Source organism: Scyliorhinus torazame, chromosome 19 (assembly GCF_047496885.1).
Source record: "Scyliorhinus torazame isolate Kashiwa2021f chromosome 19, sScyTor2.1, whole genome shotgun sequence".
Lineage (NCBI taxonomy): Eukaryota > Metazoa > Chordata > Chondrichthyes > Carcharhiniformes > Scyliorhinidae > Scyliorhinus > Scyliorhinus torazame.
The window spans coordinates 135498196-135521342 of record NC_092725.1 but is presented as its reverse complement, the minus strand read 5'-3'; the positions used below and the strand labels follow the sequence as shown (position 1 = coordinate 135521342).

At 44.6% G+C, this 23147-nt stretch overlaps 1 protein-coding gene across 6 annotated transcripts in view; it reads left to right on the top strand.

Annotated features, from left to right (window-relative positions):
• The window catches only part of foxp2 (forkhead box P2), a 545939-nt gene that overhangs the window by 84125 nt on the left and 438667 nt on the right, over positions 1–23147 (top strand). For 5 of the 6 annotated variants that reach the window (XM_072485280.1, XM_072485279.1, XM_072485281.1 and 2 more), the window contains exon 2: positions 6669–6846. In XM_072485280.1, the coding sequence (XP_072341381.1) occupies positions 6679–6846 (168 nt within the window). In that variant the 5' untranslated portion in view covers positions 6669–6678. Of the gene's footprint in view, positions 1–4646; positions 4730–6668; positions 6847–23147 lie in introns of those variants that run through there. The other variant, XM_072485282.1, reaches the window with a different exon arrangement.

Sequence of the window (23147 nt, the reverse complement as noted above, 5' to 3'; positions counted from 1 at the left end):
AATTGATTATCATTGCATCAGCAACACGGTTGAAACGCTCAACACGACTCTTCTCATGATAGTTGAATCCAATACCATGATGCCATGGCAGATCGTCGATACATTGGATGACAGCAATACCCAAGAAGAAGATGTCGCCACACAGAGAGCACAGATTGACTCCACAGTGAGAACACTGCACGACTCCACAGAGAGAGCGATGACAGACTCCACAGAGAGAGCAATGAAAGACTCCACAGAGAGAGCGATGAAGGACTCCACAGAGAGAGCGATGAAAGACTCCACAGAGAGAGCAATGAAAGACTCCACAGAGAGAGCGATGAAGGACTCCACAGAGAGAGCGATGAAAGACTCTGCAGAGAGAGCGCTGAAGGACTCCACAGAGGGAGCGATGAAAGATTCCAGAGAGACCGATGAAAGACTCCACAGAGAGAGCGACGCAAGCCTCCACAAAGAGAGCGACGCAAGCCTCCACAGACAGCCCGGTGACAGACTCAAAAATGGAAGCAAGCAAACACTCCATAGCGAACGCCATGCGTGAACAAGACAATGAAGATCTATCCACCTTATCTGCGCAACCAACAGCAGACTATGAAAGTCTACCAAGCTCCCGTGAACAACAAAAATATTATGACAGTCTACACAGCTTATTTGAGCCACCAGAACCCAGCTCATTTAACCAACAAGAAGACAGTCTACCCAGCTTATTTGAGCCACCGGAAGAAGACTATGGAAGTCTACCCTGCTCATTTACCAACAAGAGGACACTGAATGTCTACCCACTGTATGTGAGACAAGTGACGAAGAAATCACAATTCCCATACAGAATGTGCAGGATCACAGTGAAATTGACAGATCTCAGCACGTCTGCACAGAAGCACTCAACAATCAGAGGAGGGCTACTCATGAGTCCAGAGAGACCACGTCAATAGAAATCTTGAAGATTTTGACTCCAGAAGAGGAGCACCACGACCCACAACAAAATGAAATCGTGAAGATTTTGACTCCAGAAAAGCAGCACCAAGACCCACAAGAGAATGAAATTGTGAAGATTTTGATTCCAGAAGAGGAGCACCAAGACCAACAAGAAAATGAAATTGTGAAGATTTTGACTCCAAGAAACCAAAGGTGATTCAAATGAACCAGAAATACTCCAGAAGAGGAGCACAAAGAAATCAATGATGATTCAAGTGAACCAGAAATGACTCTAAAAGTGGAGTACTAAGAAAGCAAAGAAGAGGAATCAAATCCACCACAAATGACTGATGTCACCAACATCAATGCAACATCAGATCATTCTCACAATTCTCAAGTAGAAACGCTCAATGTAACAGATACCACAATGGACACTGACACCAATAATTGTGACAATGACTCAAATCATCCACACTGAACACTCATTGAGCACAACAAGAACAACAAACACCGCAAGACGCACAGCAGATACAAGAACAGCAACAGCAACAACAAAAACAACATGCAACGCAACAAGAACAACAAAAACAACAAGAAGCATAACAGAAACAACAAGCACGACAGGAAAAATGACAAGAACAGTGACGAAAACAACAAAAACAGAAACAACAAGCATGACAAGAAAAACAACGAGCACAACAGCAAAAACAACAGAAACAGAAACAACAAGCACAACAAAAACAACAGCAAGAATGACAACATCAAGAACGACACCGAAAACCACAAACATAGAAATGACAGAAACAACAACAATGAAACAACGACCTGTACTACATGGTACAACTCTACATATGAAGGACAATGCCACAGCACACTGCACAACAATGACAAGACTACAAACATGCCAAGGCATGACAAAGAATCTCACAAATTCACATCTGCTCCAGAACAAGCAAGCACGCCAGCTTTCAAGGCAGATGACACACTAGGTCAATACCGCAAGCACAGGAAAAAGTCTGGGTCAGACGACAAAGGTGACATACAGAATCAATACCGCAAGCACAGAAAAAAGTCCAGGGCAGATAACGGTGTAACACAGAATCGCTACCACAAGTATAGAAAAAGAAACAAAAGTTATTCGAGCATTTGAACACTTCATGATGACTTGATAGTCACTTAAACACAAGGACACTGACGACGTTCACAAAGAAATAAGGACATCAACATCATCACTTCAATAACAGGAGACAAAAGCAATTCAACCGAAAAAATTCATAAAGTTTGGACTCAACATTTTTTAAATTAAGATTGGACTCGTAAATATTAATTGGCTTTGTATAATCATCAAGATCATCACAACTTGTACATAACATCATTTGTCTACCTATTTCATGCAAGCAAAAAAACCTTAACGGACTAACTCATTAATTTTATGTAATGCCTTTGCAAACTGCATCCATTATGTTTGTTCAATTTTCTTTACAACATACAGAAAATATGTAACATAAAAAAAGGGGGATGTAGTGATCTCTATATGCACATGCACAAAAGGGGTTAATGTATAATCAGTAGCACCACATGATCACTAGAGGGCCGGACCAACAGGGGGGCATAAAAGGCAACCACATTGGGTCTCTGGCTCTCTCGGGGGTACACTGTGACCAGGGCAATAGCAGAGTAGTTCAGATGGCTAGTGGAGTTATGTATAGTTACTGTAGTTAGATCGTGTTAACCTTATCACGAGTATCAAAGTTAAAGAAAAGAACTCATGCAATTATTGTTATAGTTACTCAATAAACCTTTTGAGTTTGAGTCTTCTTCATCGAGATTCAGAAGACCTCTTCATTAGCCAAGGATTGAGTAGCACATGTTACCTACCACACAGGTAACAAAACAAAAGTGACCATCACCATATTACCATGGACGGGGCTCTGTCACAGGGGTGTTCAGTGGGACAGACAGCTGCCCCCATTATGGGTATACACGATCCCCATTCCGGAGCAACAATGCCCCCTCTGCCCCATCCGTGCACTGGGGCAGCGGCCTCGGTGCCCGTGGCTGACTGCCGGTTTGAAGACGGCTGCTCGCCTCCTTGGATCCCCACAGCAACCATTTCACCAGCTATATGTTTTCAACTAGGTGTAAACATGGCCGCTCCCCGGGAGACGGTTAGATCGCTGGAGGCCGTTCGATAGGGGGGTCCTTCCCTTTAATGGGATGGAGGTTGGTCTTAATTGATGATTATTGGCCCCTTGCCACGTCGCAAAGGCATCCAGATCATGTCAATGGGAGCGGCCGGTCAGATTGGAAACCGATCGGCACCTGGTGTGGTTCCTGATTTTGGCCTCTCACGCTATCTCACTGGCCCACTCGTTTATGTGCTCAGTGTGATGTGGCCAGTAGATCGCGCCCCATTGTAGATGAGCGATGGGGTAGAATGATTTGAGTAGGGGCTGAGGCTACTGGTGCAGCTGGTTGGAAGTGGCATTTGAAGATGCATTCCCTGCCCGTGACCATTTAACTGAGGTCATTAAATTTCTGGCAGCACTGAATTTAAGCCCTTGGAGATTGATTCCAGGCATTGTCCTTCATAGTTATTTGTTCCAGTTGGCTTTGGGCCGTGTAAGTGGACGACCAAATACAATTCCATCCCCTGCCTCCATCCTCCTGTCCCAACCACTGTAGATACAGGGGATCTCCCCTTCTTTCCGCCTCCTCTAAACACATCTAAAAGCCTTACGGCCTTCTCGTCACTTGTTGCCCAGCTTTTCCACATCAGATCCGCTTTAGGCATGGCTCCCTGCACTAGCCTCAAAGTACCCCTTTAAGAGGTGCAGGCTATCTTTAAGCAGCGCTGGCAAACTGTTTAGCCACTTAATGATAATGCCCCCCTGCCGAATCACTCGGCCAAAGAACAACAGGGTTTAGATACAGAGTTCATCCAAATGCTCACGCAACATGTTTGAGTACCTTATCCAGGATTTAAACCTACAAACCTGCCTGGTTCACAAGTGGAGATACTCATGATTTTCTAGTTTGAACAAAAAAGGAATGCAAAGAAACAAAAATAATAGTTGCTTTGAGAAGCATTAAACCCTGAAGTTTTAGAGAGTGAGAAAAAAAATGTAGATGCATGAACATGAAATTATTACAATGGAAACTTGAAATAGTTTCATGTCCAAAGAAGATTATTAAAAATAAACAGAAACATTGACAATATTAAATCAAAACATCTCAGCTAAGTTATCATTTAAGCAGAAAAAAGTTTGACTTAAACATACACATTTCCTCAAACCTACAATATTAAAGTATTTAATCCTCCTAAGAACATGAATGAATGTCCTGCAGAATTTTTTTTTTCAAAATTATCTGATTGACCATATAATTTAGGAGTTCACTGCTGTTTGAAAGTGAAGTCTTGCGACTCCTTCATGTGTTGTACAATAGCAAAGCGATTATTAGGGTGTGAGGGACTTAAGTGAATGTGCTTTGAACAGCAGAGAACTCCCTCAACAAATATTTATAAAATTTGTGTAAATTGCTGCTGTGTTTAAAAGGAACTCCCTCTCTCCCAGACCATCAATACTCCCAAAAAAAATAATTCCGTTTTAAATGTAAATTTCTAAACAAACTAGTAGACACCGAAAGAGATATTTCCTAATTGGCGAATCAAGCAATAAGTGTCATCTTGTTGTATGGCTCCAGATGTGGCTGATTTTTCACCGAGATGTGTTGCTTCCCACCAGAAAGCACTGTATGTGCAATCAATGGTGTTGTGGTTTTCCTGTATTATCGTAAAGTGGCCGTACCTTGTGTAAGGAGATAGCATTGTTGACTCTGCAATTATTTTTCCAATGATTCCTTCAGTGACTTTTTTTTTCCAGAAAGAATTGTGTCCTGTGGCTAACCCACAGCTAAACTAATCCAGCTTTCCTTTCCTTCTAAATCTTTAAAAAAAATACTTTGCCTGTTCAATGTGCAATGGATGTGAGTGATCATTAGTGATGGGGTTTGAAAATATGCTTGCTTTCTTCTTTTCTTGTAAGGGCTCGTCAACACCATGTGTCACATTTTCCATTCCTATTATCTTTTTGGTTAATGTTCAATAAGAAGTGCAATCTGGACTGTTTGTTCGTAAACACATCTGGTTCAGTGGTTGTTTACTGTAGCTATAGCGGCTGTCAGCTTTTGTGTAACTACTTGCATATTTATTTTATTTGTATCCTGTACGTTCTCACGTACACCTGGCAAGTGGTGGAAAATGAAGCTTCTGTTGTGTTCAGGAGCATCCACCTTTTGTTGTGTAAATATTTTTTAAAAATTCAATTTGTGTGATTTGAGGATTTTTATCTGTGGTTTTGTGTGCCAGTATTATAGCACGCGATAATGCAAGTAATATTATTTGATTCTGATTTTATTGGCCTGGTAATCAGAATTAACAGAGCACATTATCGTTTATGCATTTTGAGTGTGAACTCAATTTGATCTGACTAGCTGAAGGGGAATGTAATCTAGAATGTCTTGTCTGGGTGCTTCAGATGACAGTGGACTTGATTTTTTTTTAAAGGCGAAGGGGAGCTTGTTTTTGTGTTTGCAGTGTTATGTGATAACTCAAGTGTTAGGGCCTTTGGGGAAAATTGGTGACCTCAAGAGTCAGCAGAGTGTAGATCCTAGATCTTCAGGTTGCAGTTTGTGAGGTCATTGTGGCTATTTTATTTACTGTAAGGATTTCAACTGATCTTAGCAGGACATCTCCTTGCTTGCCTCAAAATACAGTACAGTTATGCAGGGAAAATGATAAAACATTTATTACAGGAGAGAAAGTGATATGCATAATTTATGCTGTTTTTAGCACAATCATTAGTGATATTCTTGATAGATTTTATTTCCAGCTTTCATATCTAATACATGCCTGGAAAATTAATTTTATATCTTTCATTTATTTGCCTATGTTAAAATTGAGTTTTAAGTCATCTTCAAGTGAACAGTTTGATTGCTGCTCATGCATGGGCTTAATTACTTCCGACGAAGGACAGTATTAAATGTTTTAAATGTCACAAAAATAAATGAATATCAGCCAGTAGATTTAAAACTAGGCAATATCTGTGATGTTTTCAGCAAGGGCATTTCTCTTCAAATGCCTTTGAGGCGAAATTTTATTTAGTCGCCCAAAAAAGGAAGCACTTTGCACTATTTATCACAGGCTGATACTGCGTGATTTGTAACTCACTTACAAAATTTTAATTTAGTATGATTAGCTGTGCATCATTAAACAACAGTCTTTCATAAAGAATGCTGTAAAATACTGACAGAATCAAGATACTGAATATTTTAAATAAGCTACAGTCATTCACAGTTGTCGAAGCTGGATAATGCTGGATAATACATGAAATGGAGTGTTTGAATTTGTGCTTTCAATGTGAGATTTTTTTTTTAATGCAAGGCTAAAAAACATGTAGATTGTTTGGATTCTATTTTAATTGTGTAATGCCCGACGATTTTGCAGTTCAGGAGAAAAAAAGACCAAGGTTATGTGAGCTTAAAATTCAGAAACATAAAATGTGTCACATACACTTGAAGGAAAAAAAAACAACTAGGCAGTTCTTTGAAACGTTTATTTGTTGGAAGACTGTACCACGTTATTCACTTCTGTCCTGGAACTGCCTCTGTAATTGGCAGAATGGGACCATCTTGATAATGGAAGTGTAAAGGTGTAACGAGAGTGTTAATTGATGCTTCTTAATCACTTTTAGGTATTAAGTCATGATGCAAGAATCCGCGACCGAGACAATAAGCAACAGTTCAATGAATCAAAATGGAATGAGCACTCTAAGCAGCCAATTAGATGCTGGCAGCAGAGATGGAAGATCAAGTGGTGACACTAGTGGTGAAATAAGCACAGTAGAACTACTGCATCTGCAACAACAGCAGGTAAGTTTTGTTTTCCTTAAGACGTTCTCCTTTCGTTTTCATCACATCTTTCGTATTATCTGATGCAAAAGCTATTTTTTGAGACAGTAAGATATGTTCTGAACGCTCCTGGTGATTTTAATCTTTAGTGTTGAAAACAAATTTCACATTAATTATTCTCCATTATGCAGACATTCTTGTTGTCTGAGAGCATTGGATTTTAATGACATTATCTAATAATAATGCATTTTTGCTGATAAATATCTACCTACTTAATTTTAAATAAAGTAATGCTAATCAGCTTTATTATTTATAAGTCTTCTTGTCTTGCACACTTCAGTTGTAATATTTTATTTTCCACCAGAGGGCCACATTATTTGATTTCTCACCTATTTTAAACATAAACTGAACGTGTTTGTCATGAAGGATGAGACTCGAGATGAGGGAACATTGACTTGATTTTAAATTGATGAATTGGGTTGATTTTAACCCTGGATTCTGTGAAGCGGGAAGATGGACAAATGCGGAAAGCACTCGCCAGCCTAAGTTTCAGGCCTAGGGTATTTTAACTCTTGGATATCGCTTGGAACCCGCCAGCCCACTTCCTGCCTATTCTGGGCAGGACTAGGGGCTGCAGAGTAAATATCAACTGGGCCAGCTTGCAGTTAAGTGAAGGGGATGGAGTTTTGTGAAGGTCTCTCGGGAAGGAGTGAAAGGGGGGGGGGGGGGGCGGAGGTCCTGGGGGCAAGTCTGAGGGGGAGGCCACGACTTTCCTCACAAGTCTCGAGGAAAACGTCTGTTCCCATTGGCCCCACAAAGGAAATTCTCGGTTGTAATCATTGAGGGTCCCTTTTGTCTGCCGAACGGCTTTTGAGTTGTTTGGAGCTGAGCAGGAAAGCCTTTGCGGCCTCCCTACTCAGGTCCCTAATTGAAATACTGTCAAGGTACATTAAGACTGTCACATTCAAAAATTCATCAGATCCCCTCCTGCTTTAGGTGGGCACTTTTACCCCCTCTGGAAACCTGCAAGTTAAAATTATGGGGAAGGCTGAGTTCAAAGTGAGAAGGTAATCAATTTGGTTTTAATTCCCTGAATTACACTGGGCTGGCAGGGTTGATATCAATCCCAGCATGTGCTATGATGGCTGTAAAAAAAAAAAGATCCTTTGCTTTAATCCGTTTTGTAAAACTAACCAAAATTATTACCGAAAGTAAACAATCACAGGAATTAACTGAGTGAGTCTTAACCTATTTACGCACAGCGGTTACGTATTATTAGATTTTTTGCACTCTCATTAAATTTTTCTAAAAGTGTAATTCAACGGAAAATACAACACACCATTGCCATCAAAGCTTCGTGAGGCAACATGTACAAAGTATTTTTGTTGCAATGTTGTTGATCCTAGATCCAGAATAAACAATAGATGGGTTATTATTGGACACTGGGAGATAAACAGTAGTAAAGCATTAGTGCTAGAATGTTAGGTAAAGGTTGCTTCCTTTTGTTGAGATCTCAAAGGCGATTGCTTGAATTAAAAAAATAATATTTATAGGTTCAAAAAGAAAAAATATAACTTTGATGTTCAAGTATGTAGTAGGTAGTCCCACCATTACAGAACAGTCTTGATTGGATAAACACATGAATAGTTCAAACCTACCCAATGTTCCATTTTTATTCACTAAATGTTTATGCAGAGATTGAGAAAAATATGTTTTTGTATTTTGGCAAATTGTTCAGAGCTTTTTATGATGTTCTAATTGACTCTAATTTGAAACTGAGTTGTAACAGACATATGCAATCGATCAGATTAGGTTGGGTTAAGTTAGACTTCAATGGAGCATTTTGGAAATTTTAACTGATATTTTTTCTCCTTGTAGTAATCATCAATTACTGTTGTAAAGAATTCAATCTGTGTTAGGAACATTTCATCTCATGATATTTATACCAGTTAAGCTGAAGAATTCAAGTATACAGGCTTTCTACTGTTTTTTTTCTCTAAGATTCCAAGAATGTGTTAAAAAAGTAAAGTTTTTGTCTATAATTTATTAAAAACGAGATATCATTAATATTGATCACATGAATTCTACTTTTGGCCTCACTGTATTTTTTAACATAATGCTTTTTATTCTGAAATGCCTATTTGTTATTGTGGTTCCAGCCACTCTGCTGATAACAAAAGACATATGGCATTGAAAAGGATTTGTTTATAGAAATAACACATCCTTAAATGGATAGGGGGGAGAACTTTGATTTAATTTGCTGCACTGTGTGTTTCTAAAGGAAGAGATCTAGAGGGCATGATTCACAGCTAAGGTGAGGGTATACACTTAAAACTAACTGGTTAATATTTAGACTTGTTAATGTACAGAAACGATTGTCTCCTATTGAATATGGACAAATAATTGATTTGACAGGTGTAGATGAACACCACCTTGGCACAAAAGGATGAACATGTTATGTGTACATTCTGAACGTAAAGGTGACACAATAATTGGCTGAGCTCGATGGCTGGATGACCTTTTTTGACTTCTACAATTTGATGAACTCGTTGGTTTTGAAGAAAAAAAACTGTCTAATGTGTAAACCTGATAGGGCAATCAAAGTACCCAAATTCAAGCTCTTTCATCTGTTAATCTAATTGCAACCATTCCAGAGAATTAGACAACCTTTAATTCAAATCAAATATCATTCCTATTTGGTTACAATCTAGGAGAGTGAAATAGAAGAGAATCCACTCATTTGAAAGGTTAGTGCTATTGAGAAAGAGAAGAGGTACATTTGTGTCACTTGAAGATAATTTGGCACATGATGTGAAGGTATTAGCCTTAATGCCTGAAAGAAAACCGTCAGTAAGTAATGGGAAAAACTCTATTTCAAGGAAAACAATGAAACCTTTACTTAATGCACTTTCCTTGTTTCATCTCTTAAGCGTTTCAAAATGCCACTTTGTCAGCAGATTTATGTAGCTTTCCTGGAGGTTGGGGAGATGCGCAGCTATAACATGAAACACAGCCAGGTTTGATGAGTTTGCACATGCGTGTTACCTGAATTAGTTGTTGTAAAATATTTAGAGCAATCTGGAATCACTTTGAACCAAAGTATTTGTGTTCACATATGAACAGTGATCACGACCTTGAGAAAATAATATAAAGGACCGTGGTTATCAGTTAAGACAGCTAGGTTAAAACAGAAATGTATCTCCTTTTTAATGCCCTTCATATGGTGCCTACACCCACCACCTGAGAGGCATTCAACATTCTGACAAGACCACTCTGTTTTGCATTGTTCAGACTTGAGAAGAAACTTGTATCTGCTTTACTTCAGCCTAAAACTCTTTAGATCTCTTTTTTCCTTGCGCCTGAAAAGGTGCAAATAACACAATTGTGTATCTGTGAAATTTAAATGTAGTTAGGAGCCTCCCCAATACTAGAGCCTTAACCATTAAATGTGACAACAGCAACAATTTATAAATACTTTACATTCCCCAATTTTCTCACACAAAGTGCTGACTTTCTATTAATTTGACAAAATTGTGAAAATGGTTTTTTTTCTTCGAAACGTGTATTTTTCAGCATTACAAATTTTTTTCCCCTGTTGCTGAAAATAAGCTGGTATGCACGTGAAAGTGAAAAGGAATCTTACACAAACTATTTGGGAAGCCATCAAAATAATTCCCACACAAAAGTATACAGATATACAAAAATGCCAGACAGAGACACAAAAAGACAAGTTGGTTTATCATTCCTTGTGCCTCATATCAAGAAGATGTACCTTCCCAGGTGCCATGTAATAGCGAAAAACCAAATCTAAAATCCAAGGCTAATTTTGGGGATAAATATTTAAAAAAACTCTCCAACCTCTTTGGGTGATCAATTCTGATCTAGAAGGCCATGTTGACCATGGTATTTGGCACCCACCTCTTGTATGATGCAGTCATTGTCCCAGCTAGACTCTGATCCGTTTCTCACTTCAAGGTAGCCAATACCGAGAGCACTGTAGCCTCTAAACGGCACAGGCGTAAGGCTGTTTCCTTAATGTTCTGCATACTGCAAACGACAGGTCAAGCACAACAAATTAAAATTATAGGGAACATTGAACATTAGCCAGCAACTTTGGTTCTCTTGAAGCTCAGAGGAGCACACATTTTTCTGTCATCTCCATAATAATAAATGGAAGATTATTTGCTGCGCTTCTGTCTGTCTGGACCCTCAGCTGATACAGGGAAGAGTGTGCATGGCACAAGCACTGGAGTGTTATTCTAAATGACAATGGATACCTATGGTCTTCATTTGCATATTGGACTTGAACATTTGCATATCAGCTGATACACGGCGGCACTCCAATCATTCAGTGGTAGGTCCCAAGGAAGATACAGGGCATCTGGACCCTGTCTCTACTGGGCTGGGGCTTCAAAATCTCCACCAATTAAGAAACCGTCGCAACATTTTAACTGCATGCTGACAGTCCCAAAATTTTCTGATTGCCAACAGAAAGTTACAGCAATAGTGAAGACTGCATGATAGGATGTGGTGGCGTTACAGCCTCGTTTAAAAAAAAAATGTACTTTTTGCAACGAGTCTGATGAACTGCTGAAATGGATATGTGACTTTGAGGAAGCAAACATTAGATCATTATAAATGGATATTTCTTGTCTTTCTGCAATATCTACATAGAGGTCAATTTGAAAATTATGCTTGATCTCTTTCTGTTTTACATCTTCATTAATGATCTGATGGGTATCAGCAAAAGTAACATTGTTCTCCTTGCTGATGGCACCGCTCCCGAGAGAGCAGTTTAGTTCTCATCTGAAATCAAGTAGAATCTGAATCACTGCAGGTGGATGCAGACAAAATTAGACAGTGGCTGGATAAATGGTGTATATCTTCAGTGCTGACAAGATCCAAGTAATAGCTCTATCAAGAAAGATTGACCATAATGTTGCCTATCCATCTACACTCTATAGGATAGCAACCTCTCTTTAGTTATAAAGATTCACCTGCTTGAAATTGCAATTACACAGGATCAAAAACAAGCAGGTAGTTGGGAAAAAGGAGCATTACAGCTTTAATCATGAGCCCTCTTTGGCAACTTGAACAGTTCAGTGAATCTATGTGCACCAGATGATGGTATATGGTAAACCACTTTGTCAAGCAGCAAATAAATTCATTTTTTCTCTTGAAGGTGATAGATTCAGACTGCGGACTTGGTCAATATAGTCAATCCCTTGTCAGTTAACTGTCTCCAAAGCTGAAGCAATGTGGTGGGCCATGTCTTTCATACAATCATGACCGAGTAGGCACCTCAAGTTTGCTTGTGTTTAAGGCAAACCTCTCTGTTTACACCTGGGGCAGGCAAGCTGTGTCAAGTGCAAATTAACCTTCTTGTCTCAAAATCCTACCCAGTGATTAACAACATTTTAACACTGCTCCACTTTCATGCCAGTGGAAAATAGCTGCACCTGCTGATGGTAGGTTTGGGTATTCACATGAGCATTTCCTTGATGAGCTCAGTGGCATATCCATTGGAGTGGCGATTGGCCTAACTTAGAAAATGGGCGTCATCTGCTGGGGCGCATGGAAATTGAAGTGGAGCTTTTAAAATCTAGCTCCAGGTGTGGATTTCAGCAACTAGCTGGACAGGTAAGTAAGGAACGCTGTTTTGCTCACTTCGTCTGTTGGTCAACTTGTCTGCATGTCTAAACAATGTCTTTGTGCCACATTTTGAGAATGTTTAACTCCGGATGAGTTGGCTCAGGGAGAGCCAGGGCATAACATGGAACCAAAGAAGAAAATGTCACAATTTGTCACGTGTGGAGCTTTTAAATCCTTCTGGATGAAATAGTGCAAAGAAGGGACAGTATCCTGGATATCGATACTAAGAAGTCTTACAACACCAGGTTAAAGTTCAACAGGTTTGTTTGGAATCACTAGCTTTCGGAGCGTAGCTCCTTCATCAGGTGAGTCACCTGATGAAGCAGCTACGCTCCGAAAGCAAGTAGTAATAATCGCTTATTGTCACAAGTAGGCTTCAATGAAGTTACTGTGAAAAGCCCCTATTTGCCACATTCCGGCGCCTGTTCGGGGAGGCCGGTACGGGTATTGAACCCGCGCTGCTGGCATTGTTTCTGCATTACAAGCAGCTGTTTAGCCCACTGTGCTAAACCAAACAAACCTTTAACCTGGTGTTGTAAGACTTCTTGATGTGCCCACCCTAGTCCAATGCCGGCATCTCCACATCCTGGGTATCTATGACCAGAAACCTTCCAAAAATATTACCCATGGCATATAGAAGGAGGTGGCTCAAGCACTTGAGTGTTAGCTATTTTATCTCCAGAATTGCAGATCAGTGTCAATGCCACTCAATATTGAGCAACTGATCGGAGCAGTCAAAGTAAGAAAAATGTCACTCTTGTTTCGTCTTCCTTAGACACTCTGGACACCAGCGCTCTTCACACACTAAAAGGGATTACCAAACGTTATCCTCCGAAATGCACTCTGGTTTGGGGTGTTGTTGAGGCAGTCGGTCAAAATCTTATATTGTTGCTTCCAACCACACTAACAGCAATCACTGGTTTGCATTGCACTAAAGCATGCTCCAATTCGACGGAACAACATCTAAACCTCTCACTTCCGCTTTCCCATCATACAAGGCACATACCTCTGAGTTGCTAGCCTTCACCTTATTTACTCATTCTTGTTGCAGGAATGAAAGAGGTTGGCCACAAGAAAGGAAACACTGCTCTTACCTGGGTAGAAGGTTACCAGGGACAATTTGAGGCAAATTTTTACCTGAATAGATGAGTGGATTTAGGAGCAGGCGGAAAGAATTAAAATTTCTGGCAGCAACCCATTGACTTTCAGCTTTAATTTCAGTGCATTCAGCTACCTGGGGGGGATATCCCCGAGGGAGAGGGGTGTTTCCAATCATCACACTGTATACAAATGGCAATTGGCTGCTGTTCTAAGTGTTTTTTCTTTGAAATTGAATGGTGAAAGTTTCCCAGGTTTCCTGGAGCTTACCAGTGAAAGTTAAGTAAGAGGACACTAAGAATTGAAAGACTGAACAACAGCAGGCAAAATATTCTGTAAGTAGACAGACATCACAACTACCGTCCTGCCTATGTGCCTAAGAATTTGTTCTTGGAGATCATTTCTACTATCTTGGAGTTTTGATTGTCTCATCAACACTTAGCGTCTGTAAAACATCATTGCAGCAGGGGTGGAGCTATGCCTTGGACCTCGGGTAAGGCTCCGCTGCTCCATAAGGGAAAGGTAATGAAAGGTGATTCAACTTACAGGAGGCAATAGTGTGAAGACTGGATTTAGTCAGAGGACCAGCTTCCTGGACATGTCCAAGCACGGGTGCCTCAAAAGGCTCAGGGTATCATGTAAGGTAGCCGCTGACATTTACACAGGAAGAAGACGTCATGTAAAGCGGAGTAGGTGGGCACGCTGGAAGAGTAGTCATTACCCATAATTTCTTCGCCTCTTACTCCATCCAGAGATCGGCAGGAGGCATTTGTAGAACCTTGCAAGCTGCTGCCTACTAATGCATCAACCAGGTGAACAATACCGTGCATGTCAGGACCTGGAATTATGTGCAATTTTCAACCAGCAAGCCCAGTCAGAATGACTGTTTGACTCTGATTGGTATCCACTGGTCCAGTGAGTCATCGACAGTCCACGTGTGTTAGCCCCAGATCACAAAGGCTTAACAACAAAGGCTTCTTATCCATCAATGGGCAGCTCATTTGAAACTGCATAATGCAAAGAACAAAGAACAAAGAAAAGTACAGCACAGGAACAGGCCCTTCGGCCCCCCAAGCCTGCGCCGACCATGCTGCCCGACCAAATTAAAATCTTCTACACTTCCAGGGTCCGTATCTCTCTATTCCCATCCTATTCATGTATTTGTCAAGATGCCCCTTAAACCTCACTATCGTCCCTGCTTCCAACACCTCCTCCGGTAGCAAGTTCCAGGCAACCACTACCATCTATGTAAAAAAACTTTCCTCGTACATCTCCTCTAAACCTTGCCCCTCGCACCTTAAACCTATGCCCCCTAATAATTGACCCCTCCATCCTGGGAAAAAGTCTCTGCCCATCCACTCTGTCTATGCCCCTCATAATTTTGTAGACCACTTATCAGGTCGCCCCTCAACCTCCATCGTTCCAGTGAGACCAAACCGCGTTTATTCAACCTCTCCTTATAGCTTATGCCCTCCGTACCAGGCAACATCCTGGTAAATCTCTTCTGCACCCTCTCTAAAGCCTCCACATCCTTCTGGTAGTGTGGCGACCAGAATTGAACACTATACTCCAAGTGTGGCCTAAGGTTCTGTACAGTTGCAACATGCCTTGCCAATGATGGTCATCTTCCATATTTCTGAAAGATTCCTATGGAGCTGCCATGATGATGCTTCGATCCTGTAGCAGTCCATGGTGCACAGGAGTGATTCAGTCAAAACCACCTGACCACCAAAGCTATCACCAATCCTGGGGCACCCTTCAGTATGCGCTGGTCCAGCTATTCCAGAACAATAAACAGTTGCTGAGCCTTGTGGTTGGTAAGGACTGGAGCTCCAGGAAGAGGAAGGCACTGGGCAAAATTCTCCATTTGGGAGTATTGACGCCGGGACTGAATTGCATGTGATTCCCACTCTCGTTGGAGGCACGATTCGGTAAGCGCGTCAGGATATGCAAATGGTTCAGCACTCTGCTGGAACGAGATCCAAGCAATTCCTGGTCCGGCGGGAGTTCTAACCACTGGGGCTTGGGATAGTGCCAAGGAGCCTGGCAGCTGGAGCTGTTTTTAACCACTCACCACACGCTCACTGCAGCCACCAGAATCGACGCCGGGCACGTCCCTCAATTTCGGTTGGACACCGGACTCTCCACCCGATCTCGACTCGCGTTCCCTGCGTCGCGAGGCAGAGAATTCAACCCTCTGTCTCCTCCGAGAAAAAGGAGGAGCAACATGTAGCTGGACGAGAATCAGGGAATTGATTCAGCCAGGGCTGCAGCAGCAGCACACTCGCCTGTCGAATTTTGTCACGCTTCAGTTACGGTGAAAGAGTGAACTCATCTGGGCTGCCAAAATCTGGCCTCCAATCTTCCAGTATAAAACAAAACTACAATCAACAAAGCATCCCTGTATAAACACCCATTGCTCATCATTAAGTCTTGTCTTATTATTTACTCCAAGTGAGAAGTTGGTTGCCAGGTAGCAGGCATAAAATGGATAATATGTAAAATGATGCAAATAAACAGCTTTGCTCTTACAGAAAAATTAAGCGGAAACCTAACGATCTGGCACTATATTAACCAGCCATGCACATACCATTGTGTAATTCCAATTCTTTACTGCAGCAAAAGCAAAATACTGTGGATGCTGGAACTCTGAAGTAAAAACAGAAAATGCTGAAAAAACACATTTTGAAGAAGAGACATATTGGACTCGAAACATTAACTCTCGGCGGGATTCTCCCCGTCCCCTGCAAGCGCCGTGTTTGGCGGCAGCGGCGATGGCAGCCCTCCATTGATCGGCAGCAGGTTCTTCCAGCCCCGCCACTATTGTTCACACCCACCGCTGCCGGGTCGCTCCTGCAACCCTGTGCTTCCAGCAAAGATAGGTTTGCACTGTTTATAACTCTCCTCCCTGAGATGCTCTTGGCTGATGTGATATGGATTTTGGGGCCTTTGAGAGATTCACTAAAGGCTGCCCCATCAGAATAGGAGCCAGAAGCTGGGACACTGACTGAGTGGATCAGACGGTGGGTGATGCCACCATCAATTCACTGAGAGGCACGTTGAGAAGTAAACCGTGGCTTTAATCTGCTTACAACTGACCGGTACAACAATGAATGCGGCCCCGAAGGTCCGCCTTGATGCAGTTAAAGGCCTGGCGAGCCTCGGCTGCCAGTGGAAAAATGGTGGCCTTAAATAGTGGGCGGGCTTTGTCCGCATACTGGGGGACCCACTGGGCGTAATAGGAGAAAAATCCAAGGCACCTCTTCAGGGCCTTGGGACAGTGAGGGAGAGGGAGTTGCAGGAGAGGGCGCATATGGTCAGGGTCGGGCCCTAGGACCTCGTTTTCCACGACGTAGCCGAGGATGGCTAGCCTGGTTGTGCGGAAAACGCATTTCTCCTTGTTGTAGGTGAGGTTGAGTTTTTGGGCAGTTTGGAGAAATCGGTGGAGGTTGGCACCATGGTCCTGCTGATCATGGCCGCAGATGGTTACATTGTCCAAGTACGGAAACGTGGCCCGCAGCCCGTACTGGTCCACCATTCGGTCCATTGCTCGTTGGAACACCGGAACCCCGTTTGTGACGCCAAAGGGGACCAGGAGGAAATGGAAAAGGCGGCCATCTGCCTCAAACGCCGTGTAGTGGCGGTCCTCCGGGCGGGTTGGGAGCTGGTGATATGCAGACTTCAGATCCACCATGGAGAACACGCGGTAGTGCGCGATCTGATTTACCACGTCTGCAATCCGGGGAAGGAGGTACGCATCGAGTTGCGAAAACCGGTTAATGGTCTGGCTGTAATCAACCACCATCCGGAACTTTTCCCCGGTCTTGATGACCACCAGCTGAGCTCTCCAGGGGCTATTGCTGGCTTCTATGACCCCTTCCCGCAAGAGACGCTGGACCTCGATTTTTAGGGTCGCGAGTCTGCATATGGTGAGCGGGGGCAGGGGCCCCCCGAATTTAAGAGTTAGGCTCCTGATGTTGCACTGAAAATCGAGTCCTAAGAGGAGAGGAGCGCAGAGGTCTGGGAGCATATATAGTTTAAAATTAGCGTACTCAGCGCCCTGGATCGCTAGGGTTGCAGTAGTGCAGTCTTGGATTTGCACCGAGTGCGACCCAGAGGCGAGGGAGATAGTTTGTCGAGTCGGGAATATTGGGAGCGAACAACGTCTTACCATGTCCGGGTGAATGAAGCTCTCTATGCTCCCGAAGTCGAAAAGGCAAGGTGTCTCGTACCCTTTTACCCGGACGGCCATTATGGAGCTCCGGAGGTGCTTAGGTCGCGACTGGTCCAGGGTGACCGCGCTGAGCTGGGGGTAGCCGGCGGCGAGATCGGAGGTGCTGGGGCAGCCCCGCGATGGCTACTGTCCATGTCGTTCGTACATCTCGGGTGGTGTAGTAGATGGCGGCCAAGATGGCGGCCCCTGTTGGTCAAGCGTGGCGGGCGGTGAGGACGATGGCGTCCAAGATGGCGGCCCCCATGGATCGCACGTGGCCGGCCGCGTGGGGGCGGATGGCCAAGATGGCGGCCCCCATGAGTCACACGTGTTGTGCGGAGGCGGAGGCGGCAGACACGCTGCCACTTTGCGGGTTCTGCAGGCCTGTGGGTCTGTGGATCGGGTCTGTGAGTTCGAGTTTTTAGACCTGGCCAGGCAGACCTTGGCGAAGTGTCCTTTTCACCCCCAGTTACTGCAGTTCGCGTTGCGGGCCAGGCAGTGCTGTCCGGGGTGTTGGGACTGGCCACAGAAATAGCAGGGCAGCCCCCCATGGGGGGCGGGCGGCCGCGCGGCACAAGCCTGGGGTAGTCTCTGGTCGGGGGCCCACGAGGGGGTCGCGTGGTCGGCGGGGAACGCAGTAAGGCTCTGAAACGCGACCTCCAGAGAGGTAGCTAGTGTTACCGTGACCTCCAGGACCTGGGCCCCTTTTTCGGGCAGGCGCTGTCTTACATAGTTCGGTCGGACCCCCGCCACGTAAATGTCTCGAATAGCAAGCTCCACATCGAGGGGCCGTAACGGGCCGGTAGTTACAGTTGCGCGCGAGGGCTTTGAGGTCGCGTAGGTAGTCATCTATCGACTCCCCAGATGGAAAAAATAATTGGGTACTCTAAATTTTTTAAAAAACATAGACCTAGAACATACAGTGCAGAAGGAGGACATTCGGCCCATCGAGTCTGCACCAACCCACTTAGGTGTTGCCAATCCATCTACCCTGCGCATCTTTGGGTTGTGGGGGCGAAACTCACGCAAACACGGGGAGAATGTGCAAACTCAACACGGACAGTGACCCAGAGCCGGGATCGAACCTGGGATCTCGGCGCTGAGAGGCAGCAGGGCTAACCCACTGCGCCACCGTGCTACTTAGGGATCGGCTAAAGCTAATTGCAAGGCGTAAGGGAGCAATTATCAAGGCAATAATGAGCCTGAAAATGCTCATTACTGCCCAGGTGGATTTCCATCTCTTTGAGTTCCAGATTCCAATGTAATTTCCATCATTGTATCATCTGTGAACAGTTACAACTTTGCTGGCTACTTCTTCATGAAGACTGTGCCCCTTTTAATATAATCAGCATCAAACCTGTGTAATATGATTGATGTAAGGGAGCTGGCTTGACTGCACCTCACCTGTGGTGGTCATACAGCAAAGTGGGATTGTAAATGATATCCCACAAGTGTTTATTTCACATCCTTGTTATACCGTATACTAAAAATACATCTGGTTATAAAGTAAAAACGACACATGCCGCGTGTTTCTCGGCGGTGCACCATCGTTGGCAGTGGGATTATCCACTCCTGCCACTGGCTAATGGGTTTTCCCATTGTAGGCGCTCCCACACCGCCGGGAGGGGTGTGGGGGTGCCCATGGGCAGGGGTGCGCTGCCAGCGGAATGGAAAACGGCACCAGCGGAGAATTTGCCCCAGAGTATAATAGTGCCCGATATTTCATAGTGGTTTTGTTCAGTGTGGACAAAGACTCGAGATACTATTAGGCATGTTTTCCGGTCCTGCCCGCAGGGGTAATCGTTGCAGGCAGGACGGACGATTTGGTGGACCAGTTGAAGATGACCTCGGGCAGGAATTTCCGATCTCGGGGCGGGCGCATTCGGAAAATCCGGCCCATGTGTTATATTGTGCGGTTTAGAATGTTTATACTTTGAGCAATTTTTCAAAGGAAAAGTAAAGCAGTAATTAGAATCTGATGCGATGCATGAATATGAAATTTATTTTGCGAAGATGATATTGGTTGCTAAGGAATAAATTTAGATACCATCAGGGAGGCCCCAGTGTAACACTTCATGTGCTTGGCACATGATGACGTGTACATGAAACAACTGTGGATATGACGCAATCCCTATTGGAGACTGCTGCACACCTCAGGGAGCTGCACCTGTACCTGAATTGGCTAATGTCAGCGCACCCTGTTGGCGTTCCCACAGAGCCTTTCAATATCAGACATTGCTGCAGAATTGATTCTGACATGAATGCAAGAACTGAAGGCCAAGGAAAGGTTGAGAACAGCTGCTCTTGGCATCAAGCAAATGTTCAACTGGGTCTGCTACCAAGGAGCCTAGCTGATGGAGGCCAATTATCACAGCCAGAGGACATAATCACTCAAGCTCAGTTACACTCCCAAAATTCATCACATTCATTTCTTTGCTGGCTTTCCATGTTATGATGAGGTGAAAACTTCATGGACCTCTGTTTGTTTGAGATATGGTCATGCCATCAGCAGGCTTGTAGATGGAGTTGGAGCCGAAATTTGCCACACACTCGTGTGTATAGGGAGTACAGTAGTAGGCAAAGTTTGCAGCCTTATGGGGCCCCGGTATTGAGGACTATTGGGGAGGAGGTATTGTTGTTTATCCTTACTGATATTGTGTTCTATGGATCAGGAAGTCGAGGGAGGAGCCAAGTCCCAGGTTTTGGAGCTTTGATATGAGCTTGGCTGGGATTATGGGGGGAGATTCTCCGATATGGAGGCCAAGTGTTTGCGCCATCGTGAACGCTGTCGCGTTTCACAATGGCGCGAACAGGGTCCGGACACAACCTATTCTGGCCCCCACAGGGGACCAGCACGGCGCTGGAGCAGTTCATGCCGCTCCAGCCTCCTTACGCGGCACCAAACTGCGCATGTACAGTTGGGCCGCGCCAACCTGCGCATGCGCGGGGGACTTCTTCCACGCGCCGGCCCCGATCCAACATGGGTGGGTGTTCAGGGGCCAGCCGTGCGAGGAAGTAGGCCGGGGGGGGGACAGGCTGGCCCGCCGATCAGTGGACCCCGATCGTGGGCCAGACCCCAACGGAGGCCCCCCTCCTGGTGCTAGAGCCCCCCACCCCCCCATTCGCCCCACCCCCCCACTCACAGGCCGCCCCCGAGCGTTCCCGTAGAGTTTCCGCCGGCAGCAACCAGGGGTGAACGGCGCCGGCGGGACTCTGTCGTGTCAGAGCGGCCGGCGTCACGCCAAACTCGCCGGCTCAAATGGCGCCGATTCTCCACACCTCGGAGAATGGCACGCCGGCATCGGGGCGTCGTGGCGCGGTTGCTCCGATTCTCCGGCCCAGCGCGGGGCTGGGAGAAACCCCCCCATGGTGTTGAAGGCGGAGCTGTAGTCAATGAATAGGAGTCTGACGTAGGAGTCCTTGTTGTCGAGATGCTCCAGGGATGAGTGTAGGGCCAGGGAGATGGTGTCTGCTGTGGACCGGTTGTGGCGGTACGCGAATTGCAGTGGATCAAGGTATTCGGGGAGTATGAGTTGATGCGCCTGATGACCAAGCTCTCGAAGCACTTCATAATAATAGATGTCAAAGCCATCGGACAGTAGTCGTTGAGGCACATTGCCTGGTTCTTCTTTGGCACTGGTATGACAGTGGTCTTCCTGAAGCAGGTGGGTACCTCGGAATGGAGTAGGGAAAGATTGAAGATGTCCGCGAACACACCTGCCAGTTGGTCCGTGCAGGATCTGAGTGTGCGACCAGGGACTCGGTCAGGATTCGTTGCTTTCCGAGGGTTCATTTTCCTTCCTGATATTTTGTTTTATTCCAGATATATTTAATTAACTTGAATGAGGGAGACCCCGTTTGGAGCATAGAAGCAAGCAGGCCAGAATTTGCCTGTCATGCTCTCTGTATGGAATGTCCCTGCCCGCCCACCACTGGGTTAATACCAGCAGCAGTGGAGTTGGACTGTCCACTCAAAAGCCTCAATTGTTTTTAATTTAAATTTTTTTTTAAATAAATGTAGTGTACCCAATTCATTTTTTCCAATTAAGGGACAACTTAGCGTGGCCAATTCACATACCCTGCACATCCTTTGGGTTGCGGGGACGATACCCACGCAAACACGGGAGAATGTGCAAACTCCACATGTACAGTGATCCAGAGCAGGGATCGAACCTGGAACCTCAGCACCGCGAGGCAGCAGTGCTAGCCACTGCGCCACCATGCTGCCCTCAAAAGCCTCAATTGATGGCAGGGTGGAAAGAGCATCCGCCAGCGTTCCCGTCATGGATTCAGCTGGGGTGTCAGCAGGAAGGTGACTGTGTCGTCACTGACGACTCCCTGTTGATTAAATGCCCCTCCGTCATCAAACCTGCCACCAGGGAAGGCACAATATTTCATGGATAATTTCTGACTAACTTCCTTGTGGAAGATTCTCAACTTACTGCTTGGACATAAAGCAAGCTTCTTTTAAAATTTGTTCATGGGATGTGGGCGTCGCCAGCTGTGCTAGCGTTTATTGCCCATCCCTAATTGCCCTGGAGCGGGCAGTTAAGAATCACTCCGATTGCTGTGGGTCTGGAGTCCCATGTAGGCCGGACCAGGTAAGGATGGCAGATTTCCTTCCCTAAAGGACATCAGTGAACCAGATGGGTTTTTACGACAATCGACAATGGTTTCATGGTCATCTTTAGACTTTAAATTCCAGACTTTTTATTGAATTAAAATGTCACCAACTCCCATGGCGGGATTTGAACACTGGTCCCCAGAGCACTACTCTGGATCTCTGGTCTACTGGTCCAATGACAATACCACTATGTCACTGCCTCCCCTCAGGACTCTTATTACATTCTTCTAGTCTCTGTTGCATCTGTTTGAATGATACCACCTTCTTTCCCAATGCTTTCACTCTGTCTTCCATTTTCCTCAACAGGGGATTTTCCCTGCACCCTGATACCTGACTACGTCCAATCTATTTCCGGCACTTTTGATCAAACCCTTCCTCTTCTCTCCCAGTAACATGATAGGATTCCCCTTATCCTCACCTGCCATCACATCCACATCACTGGACCAACCCTCTCCATTTCCACCACCCCCAGCGTGATGCCACCAAACACATATTCCACATGTTTTCTTCCCTTTTCCTTCACCATACCAAGTATCCCCCATGAGCCTCTGGTCCACACTTTCCTCTCCACAGTACCTTCCTGTGCAAGCAAAGTCAACCCCCTCCATTCTCAATGTGAAAAGCACCAAGTGCTCCTTCCAAGTGACTTACTTGCACCTCTTTCAATTTGCTGTATTGTATTTCCTGCTCATGATGCGGCCTGCACTGTGATGCGGTGGCCAGATGCAGATTAAG